We start from the raw sequence: 16,122 nt of genomic DNA on the forward strand, positions 1-16,122 counted from the left end.
TTGCGGGTTCTTGATGGATACCAAGTACTTTGTGAAATATTTTTTATTATGGGAAAAGTATATTATTTTCTGCCCTCAAACTATTGGAGACTTCATGGCTATTAAAATTAATAACACTTTGTACGTAACTCAACTAATTAAATGAATGAAAAATAAGTGATGTTATATAATCTTATCGATTAAATCTTAATTGAGTTATGCTATATATATACAGTTATTTTTACATAGTTTTTATATACTTAATTGATGTGATTGATCAAAACAATTATTTTATATTAAAAAAAATGATACTGTCAATCACATTAATAGAGTGCGTAATTAAAAAATATATAAAAGTGACTGCATATAAATTTTTTTTTATCTTTTTTAATATAATGGAGGGTATACAAAGTTAGTTTATGATACTTCGAAGATATACGATATGTCAGTTTTGATAATCTAGAACGCAAAATAAAAAATTCTTAATAGTTTGAGATCAATGAATTGAAAAATGTATTTACTCTCTATTTTAAATATCTTCCCACACATTTTCCTTGCTATGCAAGGTACGACATTCATACCATAGGTGAGAATAGAGCTAAAACCCAATTTAGTTGGAAATGATCTTGGTGTGCCCCAATATTATTTCTCAATGAAGGCTTTACTGCAGCCGGTTCATGTTTTCTATTGAAATGCATGAGCACGAAGGTTGCTTAGTGGCAGATGTATTTTATGATTAATTAATTGTTTGTAATCTTGTTTACAATTGTTTTCATGGTAAGTAAAATGGGTTGAAATCAATGCAGAGATAGATTTTTCGTCTGGACGCATATTTGTTTTTGGTATCAAATTTTCAAGTGGTTGCTACTCATTATTTTCACAAATTACACATTATTTTTATTTTTATTTTTAATTTTTTTTTTTTTGGTTTTAATCTTTTTAAACTAATTGATTTTTTCTTCTCATAATTCATATACCACATATTTAGTAAAAATAAAAATAAAAAATAAAAAAATTAATGTGATATGTGGTATAAATATAATGAATTTTTTTTTTTTTCCTGAACTAATGCAATAACGCCCTCTAAACCCAGCACTATCAGATGCACTAGAAATAATGAATCTCAAATATGTGTCAAAATATATTTCTCAATGAAGTGTTTACTCATGTGGATTTTGGGCGGTATTTTAGTTCAATTCAAATTCATACATAGGCACTAGGCAGATCAAAGGTTGATTAGAGTGGATATTAATGTTTGAGACCCATGATTTGCCAAGTGAGAAATCTTGTCCAACGTACTCCGAAAGTGAAGGCACCTCATACGACTCAGTCAATGTTGAGTCAGTGTCTAAATCAATGTCCATGGAATAATAAACGGGTACAAGCAAATATTTTGTCCTGTCGTACACAGACGTGGAAATTAAGGCATTGACTTGACTTGGAAAGAGACAGAGAACAAGGATCCTCATATCTTGTTTCTCTTATCATATTTTAGTTCTCCTGTTTTTATTCTAAAACCTTTTGCGTGTTCTTGATGGATACCAACTAGTGCTTTGTGACATTTTTCATTACGGGAAAAGTACATTTTCCACCCTCAAAGCATCACTATACCACATATTTATTAACGGAAAAAAAATAAAAAGATAAAAAATTATATATGATTTTAATTGTAGACATAATGGATAGAATTATTAGGGGGAAAAACCTTGTAACCAAAATTACAGTAGAAAGTAATGAAGTACAAATTGTTCAATACAAGATTACCAGAAATTTGACTGGTTGACTGGCATGCACAGATCAAGATGCTTGCATGTTTTATTACCGAGTAGCGCTACACCTACGGAATAGCTCGTTCCGAAAAGGCTAAATTCTCTTCCTTTTTTTTAGATTTTTTTTTAATAGTTGTAGATAACTTTTTAAAAAAATCACAATATTTTTAAAAATATATCTTTAATTACTAAGATGTGATCTAGATAGTGAGAAGAGATAAGATGATTTTAGATAAAAATTAAAAATTAAATAAAATAATATTAAAATATTATTTTTTTAATATTAATATTATTTTTAAATTTAAAAAAATTGAATTATTATTATATTTTTATATTAAACTTAAGTTTAAATAAATAAATAAATAAATAAATAAAATAAAATATGAGAAAGTATCGAAATGTGGAAACTTATGTAGGGACCCAACTAGCGTAGCTCTATCATTCTCCTTTATACCCAATCGGTCAACAGTACTGACTTAAGGCAGCAGCACCAATTTGGTTCTAATCAACTTCCAGTTGCAATGCATGTGTTAATCACCATTTTTATATATGAAATTCTCAATTTATTCATGTAAACTACAAAATTATATATCAATTTTTTTGAATAAATCGATTAGATCTTAATATTATGATTATTAGATGAATCAAAATACTGAAATAGAATAAACAAATTTATAACACACAACAATTGATTAAAAAAAAAAAACCATTTAAAAAACTCTTTAAATGTAAAACCCGACGAGGTAGCCAAACTTAAAAAAGTCAATTTTATTATATGAAAATCAATTACAAGCAATCATCAATTACAAAACTTTTACAATTTACTCTTACTTGTCTAAACAAATGACCCATTTGTCTTCTACCATAATAGTTGTCTAAAATTTCTGACGATTTTTAAATATTGACTTTCTTTCTGGAACTTCAGTGACTAAAATCCAATCGATATTCCTTCACATTCGAAGCAAAATCACACTCTAGAAGAGATAAAAAATCAAGTGAAAATTCTCAAGTAAATTTTCTCTCATAAATGTTCAGAATATACTATCTAGAATTTGTGGCTCAAACTCCTTGCTGAATTACAAAATAGAATCTCTTTAACTAGAAAGTCTGGAAAGAGTTATAGTCATAGTAGGATTCTGCTAACGTTTAGCAATTGTCGTAAAGATGTGTTCCAACGGATTGCTGATATTTTGCGATAACATTTTTCTGTATTGACTGATCTCTGTTCCTCTTTCTTTTGGATAAATACAAATCCACCACGACTCGATTTTTATCTCAATGACTCATCTCAAAAATACCTAAGACTTCTAGATAGACTCAATATTGTTTAGAGATAAATCAATAATTATTTTACATTCATCCAACAATTTCAAATATGATGATAAGATAAACCATATCATCTAGTCATTTAATCCTAGCCAATTTTTGCCTTTACAATCTCCCCTCCTTTGGCAGATGAGTGATGAAATCAGCTTGATAAATGTAAATTCCCTGAAAACATGTCAATTAGCAAACCACAAAAAAATATAGAAAATTCTAAAGAGTTTTGATTCAATAAAAGCATAATTGGCTATTATCCTAAGAAAAGCATAAGCAAACACATACCAAATTGAATCTGAATTACACAAAAGAAAAAAAAATTGAACTAGAAAACAGAACATAGATGAGCCAAAATCAAAACATGATAAAGTTTTTCTTCTCTATTTGCCACTATTCTCCTCCTCTGGTGCTGCTACTCACCCCCAAATTTTTCTCCCCCTTTTTGTCAGCAATCAGTTATGGAAATCTACGGTTCATCATATAATCAGCTACATTTGCCATGATGCGCTGCACATCCAAAGAAAGTTGAATCAATCGATCATTTGCTTGAACATAATTCGAGCGTACAATAGCCATTTGTTGCTTTAACTTGGACTGGCATGCCTCCCATTTAGCAGTAAAACCATCAATCTTTTGAGACAACAGAGAGATTTGCTCAAGAACTAGAGATATAGGAATGAAAGGTTCAGGTGGTGAAGATACTAACTCATAAGTTTGGGGCCACTTTTTACTGATGACAACCTCAGATTTGACCACAGTTAAGGCTGAAATAGGCTCTGGCATCTTCATGGTAGGTTCTTTTGCCCTAATGGAACCTTAGCAATCATAGTCAACTTAGTAATTAAACTGACAGAAGGAAGGTTTAACTCTTTCTCCATTTGAGAGCGATGAATAATATCAATAACATGCCATAGAAAATCAACAGAGACTCCAGTCACGAGAGCATATATGAAGTAAGCTCTCTCCAAAGTAATTTATGTGTGACGACTAATGGGCCAAAGATTTGTGAGCACTATTTTGGCCGAGAGACGAAACTGAGGAAGCATATGTTTTAGCTCGAAATAATGAATCTTGGTGTGTCAAAATATTTCTCAATGAAGGTTTTAGTCATGTGGATTTTGGGGTTTTTATTTCAAGTTCACAGGCAGAAAGCCTGATTAGAGGAAGATATTAATGTCTTTAGAGAAGTGAGATATTTTGAATAGTAATGAAATTTTTGAGTTAAAATGAGATAAAATAAAAAAAAAAATATGTATATAGATAGTGAGATGAAATGAAATAGTTTTTAATTTTTGATATTTGAAAAAGATGTAAATTTTACTATTTAATAAGGATAGTCAAAATATTTACTGTTTATATACTGTTTATATATTATTCATATACCGTTCATATTATATTATACTGTTTATGTTAGATTTTTACTATTTATTTGAAATGATATTTTTAAAATTTAAAGATATAATATAGTATGTTTACATAGAAAAAATTAATCTACAGTACAGATGATTTATCTCTCTGTTGGCCATCCAAACCGGACCCTAAGGACAGGTTTGGTCGATATCAAACTTAAAATTCTTTTATTATTATTATAATTTTTTAAAATTTTTATATAAAATATAATAAATAATTTAATTTTTTTTAAATTCAATTTAATGTATTAAATTTTAAAATAATAATAATATTAAAAAATAATAATTTAAATTTTTATCTCAAACTCAAAATTTTTATCTCAACATTCAAAATGGACATTAACTTTACGGAAAATGAGACAATGAATAATTAGGATGATCCTCATTTATACCTTGGTTCTTCAGTTATTCAGAACCTCATAAAGTACTTTTTTTTTTTTTTTTTTTTTTTTTTTTGAAAAGCTCACAAAGTACTTGGTATCACACAAAGTACTTGATGATACCAACTACTTTGTGACATGTTTTCTATTACGGGAAAAGTATATTATTTTCTGCCATCAAACTATCGGGGATTTCGTAACTATTAAAAATAACACTTTGTACGTAACTCAATTAATTAAATGAATGAAAAATAAGTAATGTCATATAATCTTATCAATTAAATTTTAATTGAGTTATGTTATATAAAGTCACTTTTACATAATTTTTATGCATTTAACTGATGTGATTAATCAAAACAGTTATTTTATATTAAAAAAATAACACTATCAATCATATTAATAGAGTGCATAATTAAGAAATACGTAAAAGTGATTATATATAATTTTTTTTTATCTTTTTTAATATAATGGAGGGTATACAAAGTTAGTTTATGATACTTCGAAGATACACGATATGTCAGTTTTGATAATCTAGAACGCAAAATAAAAAATTCTTAATAGTTTGAGATCAATGAATTGAAAAATGTATTTATTCTCTATTTTAAATATTTTCCCACACATTTTCCTTGCTATGCAAGGTACGACATTCATACCATAGGTGAGTATATAGCTAAAACCCAATTTAGTTGGAAATGATCTTGGTGTGCCCCAATATTATTTCTCAATGAAGGCTTTACTGCAGCCGGTTCATGTTTTCTATTGAAATGCATGAGCACGAAGGTTGCTTAGTGGCAGATATATTTTATGATTAATTAATTGTTTGTAATCTTGTTTACAATTGTTTTCATGGTAAGTAAAATGGGTTGAAATCAATGCAGAGATAGATTTTTCGTCTGAGGCATATTTGTTTTTGGTATCAAATTTTCAAGTGGTTGCTACTCATCATTTTCACAAATTACACATTATTTTTATTTTTTTAATTTTTTTTCGGTTTTATTCTTTTTAAACTAATTGATTTTTTCTTCTCATAATTCATATACCACATATTTAGTAAAAATAAAAATAAAAAATAAAAAATAAAAAAATTAATGTGATATGTGGTATAAATATAATGTTTTATTTTTTTTTCCTGAACTAATGCAATAACGCCCTCTAAACGCAGCACTATCACATGCACTAGAAATAATGAATCTCAAATATGTGTCAAAATATATTTCTCAATGAAGTTTTTACTCATGTTGATTTTGGGGTGTATTTTAGTTGAATTCAAATTCATATATAGGCACTAGGCAGATCAAAGGTTGATTAGAGTCGATATTAATGTTTGAGACCCATGATTTGCCAAGTGAGAAATCTTGTCCAACGTACTTCGAAAGTGAAGGCACCTCATACGACTCGGTCAATGTTGAGTCAGTGTCTAAATCAATGTGCATGGAATAATAGGCGGGTACAAGCAAATATTTTGTCCTGTCGTACACAGACGTGGAAATTAAGGCATTGACTTGACTTGGAAAGAGACAGAGAACAAGGATCCTCATATCTTGTTTCTCTGATCATATCTTAGTTCTCCTGTTTTAATTCTAAAACCTTTTGCGTGTTCTTGATGGAGACCAACTAGTGCTTTGTGACATTTTCCACTGCGGGAAAAGTACATTTTCCACCCTCAAAGCATCACTATACCACATATTTATTAAAAGAAAAAATAAAAAAATAAAAAATTATATATGATTTTAATTGTAGAAATAATGGATAGAATTATTAGGGGGAAAAACCTTGTAACCAAAATTACAGTGGAAAGTAATGAAGTACAAATTGTTCAATACAAGATTACCAGAAATTTGGCTGGTTGGCTGGCATGCACAGATCAAGATGCTTGCATGTTTTATTACCGAGTAGCTCTACACCTACGGATTAGCTGGTTCCGAAAAGGCTAAATTCTCTTCCTTTTTATTTTTAGTTTTTTTTTTTTAGTTGTAGATAATTTTTTTAAAAAATCACAATATTTTTAAAAATATATATATTTAATTACTAAGATGTGATTTAGATAGTGAGACGAGATGAGATGATTTTAAATAAAAGTTAAAAATTAAATAAAATATTATTTTTAATATTAATATTATTTTTAAATTAAAAAAGTTAAATTATTATTATATTTTTATATTACACTTAAGTTTAAAATAAATAAATAAATAAAATATGAGAAAGTATCGAAATGTGGAAACTTATGTAGGGACGAAGTAGCGTAGCTCTATCATTCTTCTTTGAGGAATGTTACACATCATCTCACACCACACACTTTATATATTAAAATATTATATTTTATTTCATTTTATTCTTATTAAACTAATTAAATTATTCTATTTATCATCCACACACTACATATTTATTATAGAAAAATAATTTAAAAATTAAAATAAGTGTGCTGTGTGAAGTGTGATGATAACAAGATGAATTTTCCTTCTTCTTTATACCCAATCAATCAACAGTACTGACTTAAGGTAGCAACCCCAATTTGGTTCTAGTCAACTTCCAGTCGCAATGCATGTGTTAATCACCATTTTTATATATGAATTTCCCAATATATCCACATAAATTATAAAATTATCTATTAATTTCTTTGAATAAATCAGTTAGATCTCAATATTATGATTATTAAACGAATCAAAATACTGAAAGAGAATAAACAAATTTATAAGACACAACAATTGATTATAATGGGAAATTCTTTAAAAAATTCTTTAAAAGTAAAACCATATGGGGTAGTCAAACCTAAAAAAACCAATCTTATTATTTCAAAATCAATTACAAGCAATCATCAATTACAAAATCTTTGCAATTTGCTCTTACTTGACTAAACAAACGACCCGTTTGTCTTCTACCGCAGTAATTGTCCAAAACTTTTGACGATTTTCAAATATTAACTTCCCTTCTGGAACTTCAGTGGCTGAAATCCAATCGATATTCCTTCACACTCGAAGCACAATCACACTCAAGAAAAGATGAAAAATCAAGTGAAACTTCTCAAGTAAATTTTCTCTCATAAATGCTCAAAATATACTATCTAGAATTTGTTGCTCAAACTCCTTGCTGAATTACAAAACTGAATCCTTTTAAATAGAAAGTCTGAAAAGAGTTCTAGTCATAGTAGGATTTTGTTGACGGTTAGAAATAGTCGCGAAAATGTGTTCCGACGGATTGCTGACATTTCGCGATAACATTTTTCTGTATTGACTGAACTCTGTTCATCTTTCTTCTGGATAAATACAAATACACCAGGACTCGATTTTTACCTCAATGACTTATCTAAACAATACCTAAGACTTCTAGATAGACTCAATATTTTTTAGAGATAAATCAATAATTATTTTACATTCATCCAACAATTTCAAATATGATGATAAGATAAACCTTATCATCTAGTCATTTAATCTTAACCAATTTTTACCTTTACAATCTCTCCCTTTGGCAGATTGGTGACAAAACCAGCTTGATAAATGTAAATTCCCTGAAAACATGTCAATTAGCAAACCACAAAAAAGTATAGAAAATTTTAAAGAGTTTTGATTCAATAAAAGCATAATTGGCTCTTATCCTAAGAAAAGCATAAGCAAACACGTACCAAATTGTATCTGAATTACGAAAAAAAAAAAAGAAAAAAGAAAAAGAACTAGAAAACATAACATAGATGAGCCAAAATCAAAACGTGATGAAGTTTTTCTTCTCTATTTGCCACTGTTCTCCCCTTCTGGTGCTACTACTCCCCCTCAAATTTTTCTCCCCCTTTTTGTCAGCAATCAGTCATGGAAATCTACAGTTCATCATTAGAATCAACTACATTTGCCATGATGTGCTGCACATCCAAAGAAAGTTGAACCAATCAATCATTTGCTTGAACACAATCAAAGCGTATAACAACCATTTGTTGTTCTAACTTGGATTGGCATGCCTCCCATTTAGCAGTAAAACCATCAATCTTTTGAGGCAACAGAGAGATTTGCTCAAGAACTTGAGATATAGAAATGGAAGGTTCATTTGCCCTATATGGAACTTTATCAATCATAGTCAACTTAGTAATTAAACTGCTAGAAGGAAGGTTTAACTCTTTTTTCCATATGAGAGCGATGAATAATGTCAATAACATGCCATGAAAAATCAATAGAGACTCCAGTAGCGAGAGCATACATGAAGTAAGCTCTCTCCAAAGTAATTTCTGTGTGATGACTAATGGGCCAGAGATTTGTGAGCACTATTTTGGCCAAGAGACGAGACTGAGGAAGCATATGATTTAGAGGTAGTCTATGAGTTTTGGCAGTCCATTTAGGGCCATTGGAACCAACAAAAAAATTATGCATAGCAATCTTTGTTGGAGCCCCCATGCCCTTGTATAGGTATAGAGGTGCTTCCACGTCAGGAAGGTCAAATAAGCCTTTGAGGATAGAAGGGGAAACCTCACTTTGAGTTCCTCGAACTATAGAAATGATACTATGATCATCTTAGTTGAAATGGGCTATGTTTGAATAGAATTCATGAATAACCTCAACACAGGGTGTGGTAGATGCATAAGTTTCTCCCAGCCTCTTTCAATGAAGATACCTCGAATAAGCTAAAATTTATCCGAAAGAAAATCATTTATACTTACCTCCCTTTCACCAAATACAGGTCTCTTGGAGAATGTATTACGATATGCATTCTCAGTTTCAACAGAAGTGAATCGATCAGTAGTGTCACCTGTAGGAGCAGTCATAGATGGAGATGGAGGAGGAGCTGAAGTATCTCCTAAATTCATAGGTTCTAGTAGCAGTACGTCCTCGCTTGAGGAGTTTTCAGATAGCATGGGAGGAGTGATCTTCTTTTGCTTTGTCCTTTCTTTGAACCTCATCTAGATTAACAAAATAACCAAGTCAGAGAAGAAATAGCCAAAAGCAAAGTGTGAGAATCGGTTGATATAAAAACCCCTTGATTGTTTTTTTTTTCAAATTTATTTTATTAGAAAACAATACATATATGATCTACTCATGGTTATAGGCTTGCTATATGTATAAGAGAACCACTAGAAATAGCCACAAATAAAGGATCTGAGTTGATTCAAGAATTTTCACAAACATGTCGTGTGCACCCGTGAGAAACCAAAATCAACAACCTCGGATCTTACACACAAAATTCCTCAATACACGTATAAAAGACTCTGAAAAAAAAAATCAATCCAATTACATTCTTCTCAACCCAAAACAAAAGAAACAATCCCAAATGTTCCGTATGCAACCTTCACAGCCCAATCTCCAAACACTGAATCCTAAATTGCTAGAAGAAAAAAATTAATTCAAATAAACTTACTATGATTTTGAAAGGGAGTTGAAGATTGGAGGATCCTAATCCTGAGGGAATCGAGACCAATAGGGATGATGTGGGTGTCGTGGCATGATATAGTTGAAGACTGACCTGTGCAAGAGAAAAACAAACTTATGTTTTTCGGGGCCTGGGGGCAAACAAGCAAGGCAGTAAAGTTTTTAAGTCACTAAGTGATTGCAACAGTGCATGTGCCATAAGCCATATAGTCCCACTGGGACTTATGTTATTGTTTCAGAATACAATTCCCAGACTTATTGTGATATCCTATTTTTACGTGTATTTTTATTGAATGAGTATTTTAATTTAATTAAAATATTGGTTCTTTTGTTTTAAATATATCGAATTTTAATTGGATTTATTTAGTTGTAAAATTTATTTTGAGGTACTTTCTTAATATTAATTATTTTTTTGTGTTTAAATTAATGTTTAATTTAATTTAATTTATTTTTGGATTTAAAATTTTTTTGTTAGTTTTTATTAGTTATTTATTATATTTTAACAAGGTATTGCTTTTTAAATTACTTTCATTGGATTCGTTTCTAGACCCTAGGTGTGAAAACTGGATCTTATTTCTTTTCCCCATCTTTTCTTTTTTCTTCCTCTTTCTTTTTTCCTTCTTTCTTTCTTTTTCCCATTTTCTCCCTCGATCTCTCTCTCCCCACGCAACACTCTCTCTCTCTTCCCTCCCGTTCATTTTCTTTGCCCCATCGTAGTGCCGCCGTCAACCAGCCGTGCATCTCACCACCCCACCGATCGACTCCCCTCTGGCCGGTGATCACTTCCCTCCATTTTCAAACCACCTAGTGCAACCGTTAGCCATCGTGAGCTACTCCAAGCCACATGATTTTTCCTCCATTCCACCACCGACTTTCCACCTTCGGCCACCACTTTCTAGCTCCGATCCATTCCCGGAGCAACCGCCACGAGCTCAACTTCGTTTTGGTCATTTTTCACTTCTACTACCGTTTTCACTGCCACCCACGGCCATCCCCCACTTCCACTAACTTCATAAACACCTCTAAGTCATTTTCTATCGATCCCAAGTCTTGGTTCATCCCCATTCAAAAGTGGGTATTTTACAACCCACGACCACAGTGCTTTTACACTGTTATGTTGCTTTTTTGACGCCTTTCGCAGCCCATTGATCATTCAAAAAATATTATATAGCACTGTAAGTATTTTCTAATCTTTATTTTAGATTTAAATATATTATTACTTTTACAATAAATTGTGACTAGTTGGTTATGCCGGACTGAGTCCTAGGAGTCGGGGGTCAAATGGATTTGAGAATGGAGTTATTTATGTTTGGATGAGTTGGATTGTTGCTTATCTTTGTATCATGTCATTTACATTGCATGGTGCATGCATATACATGTGTTGAAAATTTAAAACTAGGTTTTCATGAGTTAAATGGATTTTTGGGTGCGTGTGTATCATGAACCCAAGTCGAGATGGGGCATTATCTCGGTGAAATTCCTCTGGTCATTCAAGAGTAGATAATACTGAGTTGCATCCCTTGGGTTATCGGTGGGCGACAATCGGCTCAAACGATACAGTAACGCTGTCGGCCGACTCCGTGGTCCCTCGGCTGGCGGGGACTAGAAGATGCCTGGTCATGGTATGCGCTAGGCGTGGAGTTGGGTATCACTCATGTAGATGTCACATGCGTGGTCGTTATCTGCAGTGTGGCATGAGAGCCTGAGTGTGTAGATGATCCCTAGGAAAGATCATGGTGCATACAATAAAATTTGGATTTTGGTTTTGATATTGGTTAATGGGCAATTTTCTAGAAAATGGCGAGATTTGTTTTAAAGGATATTTTTGGACCATTTTCTGGGAAAATGGCTAGATTTTTATAAGTGGATTTTTGTGGACCATTTTCTAGGAAAATGGTGGATTTCTCGTTTTGGGTCATCATCTGGAATAATGGCAAGGAAAACATTTTAAACAAATGTTTAAAGGATTAGTTTGGAAAGTGTGGATTTTCAGACCTCATGCATTTGGCATTGTGTTCATGCATATTGTTGAGTTTTATTATATTTTTATCTTGTGGGTGTTTTGGATCATTACTTACCTGTGGTACCGTCTTTGATTCCGTAAACTTTGATGCAGATGAGGAGGAGGAGGTTGAGCCTGATGAGGCGGCTCTGCCAAAGTATTGATTTGGACTTGTATTGTTGGAAATTATTTTACTTGCCTTTATATTATGTATTTTTGGATTTGAGACAATGTTGAAATTTGTAGTATTTTGATACGCTTGTGTTTAAGTGAGTTTGATTTTAAATCTGTATTTAAACAAAATTTTGATACTTAGTTAAAAGACATTTTATTACCACTGCGTTATTTTTATGTACAGGTGTTGCATGTACACACACTCGGCACTTGGCAATGGGATGCGTGACCCGTATTGTCATCATCCTGACGCCTTGATTTTTATGTGTCTTTACGTGGGAGTTGGGGGCGTCACATGTGGTATCAGAGCAGTTTGGCTTTGGGTAAAACCACATATCCCGTAGATGCAGTACCAGAAAGTTTTAAAGTTATGATTTAAAATTATTTTATTTGAAGTTTGCTATTTGAATTTTTTTATTTAATTTGACTCGATTTTTAATTGATTTGAAATTATTTCATTAAATTTCAATTTATTTGATTTAGCTTGATTTTAATTTGTTTGTTTGTTTTATTGTGTGCTATTTTATTTTATTGTTATTTGGTTTTATTTTATATTGTTTATTTTGTTTGAAATTTAAATAGGATCAAAGGTTATGTTATGGTAGGAAGATGGTACAACCGAGAAGGCCTACCGGCAAACCTTAGGTTGACTTGCCGTGTGGTGATGCGAACTACGCCATAGCTCAAGCTTTAAATCGAATGACAGAATTTCTTCAGCAAAATTTTCGACCAGAGCAAGGAGAGCAGAGTAGAGCGGTGCAAGTTGGATGCACCTATGAGCACTTTTTAGCACATAGAACCCTGACTTTCACGGGTGAAGAAGATCCACTTTGGGTTGGAAAGTGGATTAAAGATTTGGAGAGAACATTTGAAGTTTGTAGTTGCATTGAGGCACAACAAGTGCTGTATGCAAGTTACTTGCTACAAGGTGATGCAGCTGATTGGTGGGAGACCAAGAGGGAAATGTTAGTGATGGAGTTGGGGTCTTTTGCTTCTGTGTCCTGGCAGCGCTTCAAGAATGAATTTAATGACCGTTTCTTTCCTATTTCTATGAGGGGACAAGAGGCAAGAGAATTTAGTAGCCTGGTTCAAGGAAACATGACTGTTGAACAGTATGCTTAGAGATTTATGGAGCTCGGGCAATTTGGTACTCTCCTCATTGCCAAGAGGGTCTGCGACCGGATATACACAGAATGGTAGTTTGTCACCCAATTAGAAATTTTTAGAAGTTAGTTGATTTGGCCACCCTTGCAGAGCGTGAGAATAGTTTGAGAATAGGCTCCCCTCCAGGTTAGAAGAGACAGAGTTTTGCTGGCGAAGGGAGTAGTTTGGGTTTGCCTCAAATTTTTTTTTCAGAGGACTAGGCCCCGATCACAAGTAGCCCCTGGTGTTCATGTGGGAGGTCGAACTCCAGTCTGTAGTAGGTGTAACAGAGCTCATGTGGGTGAGTGCCCTTAGGGTGGGGCTCAGTGTTTTAATTGTGGCCAACTGGGACACTTTGCTCGTGAGTGTCCTAACTCAGTTCAAGGAAGTCGTGGAGGTCATCGTGGCGGTAGGACTAATCAGAGACAAGTGGTGCAAGCTCGGATATATGCTGTTACTCCTGGAGAAGTTGACGACGGGGCACCAAAGACGCACGATGCTGGGGTGATTACAGGTATGGAGTTAATTTAATTTTTGCAATTGATGTTTGGTGTGATTTGTTTTTTTTTTTTTTTTTTTTTTTACTTTTGGGATTTCATTGGTAAATATGATTGGTTCAGGAAGAGTTCGTTTGTATGATTTTTATGCTTGCACTTTGTTTGATTCAGGTGCATCTCAATTGTTTTTGTCTTCTACTTTCGCATGGATACGCAATCTGGTTATGGAGCCCTTGTCAAAATCGTTGGTAGTGACTCTCCCAAACGGTGAAGTGGTGTGGTGTTCTAAAGTTATGTTGGGCTGTCCATTGGATTTTGGTGGAAGGACACTCGATGCGGATTTGGTTGTGTTCAAATTGTTGGAGTTTGATATTATTCTTGGAATTGATTGGCTGTATCGATATTCTGCAAATATCAATTGTAGAAGTCAAGTAATTAGCTTTCAACTCCCGGATGGTGATTATTTAGAATGGGAAGTAAATTAAAGGAAAGGCGGGCAGTTATATCAGCGATTTAAGTGAAAAGAGATATTGCTTGTGGAGCAGGTGCCTTTTTGGTCCAAGTGGTGTCTACGCCATCTGAGAAAAAGTCTCTAGTGGATATTGCAATTGTTTAAGAATTTCTTGATGTGTTGGTGGATGAATTGCCTGGGTTACCTCTTGTTCGTGAGTTGGAGTTCGCTATTGATTTGGAACCTGGAGCAGCTCTTGTGCACAAGGCTCCTTACCGTATGGCACCAATTGAGTTAAAAGAGTTGAATGTTCAGTTGCAATAATTGGTAGATAAGGGGTTTATTCAGCTGAGTATTTCACCATGGGGAGGTTTGTTAAGAAGAAAGATGGTGCTCTCAGAATGTGCATTGATTATCGAGAACTCAATAAGTTGACCATCAAGAATAAGTACCCTCTCCCTCGGATCGACGATTTGTTTGATCAACTTCAAGGATTAGCTGTTTTCTTGAAGATTGATTTGAGATTGGGATACTACCAGTTGTGGATAATAGATAAGGATATACCCAAGGCTGCCTTTAGATCGAGATATGGGCATTATGAGTTTAAGGTGATGCCTTTTGGTTTAGCTAATGCCCTTGCAGCTTTTATGGATTTGATGAATCGGGTATTCCGACCCTATTTGGATTCTTTTGTGGTGATTTTCATTGATGACATTTTAATTTATTCTCAAGATTTTGAAGAGCTTGCTTATCATCTCCGTTTAGTACTTGAGAAGTTAAGAGAACATAAACTGTATGCGAAACTTAGTAAGTGTGAATTTTGGTTAGAAGAAGTTAGATTTCTTGGACATGTAATTTCTGGAGATGGTGTGGCTGTAGATCCTAGCAAGGTAGAAGCTATTTTGTCGTGGTAGCATCCTTGGACTGTGCATGAGATTCGAAGTTTCTTGAGACTTGCCAGATATTATCGAAGATTTGTGGAGGGATTTTCTCGATTATTTGGACCTCTCACTGCTTTGACTAGGAAGAATACTAAGTTTGTTTGGTTAGACAAGTGCGAGATAAGTTTCCAAGAGTTGAAGAAGAGACTGACAACAGCACTTGTGTTGGCACTTCTGGAACCGCACAAGCCATTTGTAGTTTTTAGCGATGTGTTCCAGTTTGGATTAGGATGTGCTCTTATGCAGGAGGGACAAGTTGTTGCTTATGCATCTCATCAATTGAAAGATCATGAGAAGAATGATCCTACACATGATTTGAAATTGGCAGCGATAGTGTTTGCTCTTAAGATCTAGCGGCATTATTTGTATGAAGAAGTTTGTGAAGCCTACATTGATCATAAGAGTTTAAAGCACTTATTTTCTCAAAAAAATCTCAATATGAGACAGAGGCGATGGTTGGAGTTAATCAGTGATTATCAGTGTGAGATCAAGTATCATCCAGGGAAAGCGAATATAGTTGCAGATGCTTTGGGTCGGAAGTCGCACTTGGAAGATGAAGCTAAATCATTAGGATTGGATTCACTACTTTGTGGGATGAGAAGGCTTTTTAATGAAAGTTTGCAACAAGAGGAAGTGTTAACTTCAATTCTTGATATTCGAGAAGTTGATTTTGAAGAATTGAAGGCTTTTCAAAGGAAGGACCTAAAGTTGC

At 33.1% G+C, this 16,122-nt stretch overlaps 1 protein-coding gene across 1 annotated transcript; it reads left to right on the forward strand.

Moving 5' to 3' along the window:
• Positions 1 to 13,077: 13,077 nt before the first annotated feature.
• LOC122304488 lies at positions 13,078 to 14,793 on the forward strand. The gene is made up of 4 exons (XM_043116763.1): positions 13,078 to 13,464; positions 13,837 to 14,035; positions 14,190 to 14,474; positions 14,636 to 14,793. Exons 1-4 carry the CDS (start codon positions 13,078 to 13,080, stop codon positions 14,791 to 14,793), a joined length of 1,029 nt encoding a protein of 342 aa, XP_042972697.1.
• Positions 14,794 to 16,122: the final 1,329 nt, after the last annotated feature.

Source organism: Carya illinoinensis, chromosome 3 (assembly GCF_018687715.1).
Source record: "Carya illinoinensis cultivar Pawnee chromosome 3, C.illinoinensisPawnee_v1, whole genome shotgun sequence".
NCBI classification, from domain to species: domain Eukaryota; kingdom Viridiplantae; phylum Streptophyta; class Magnoliopsida; order Fagales; family Juglandaceae; genus Carya; species Carya illinoinensis.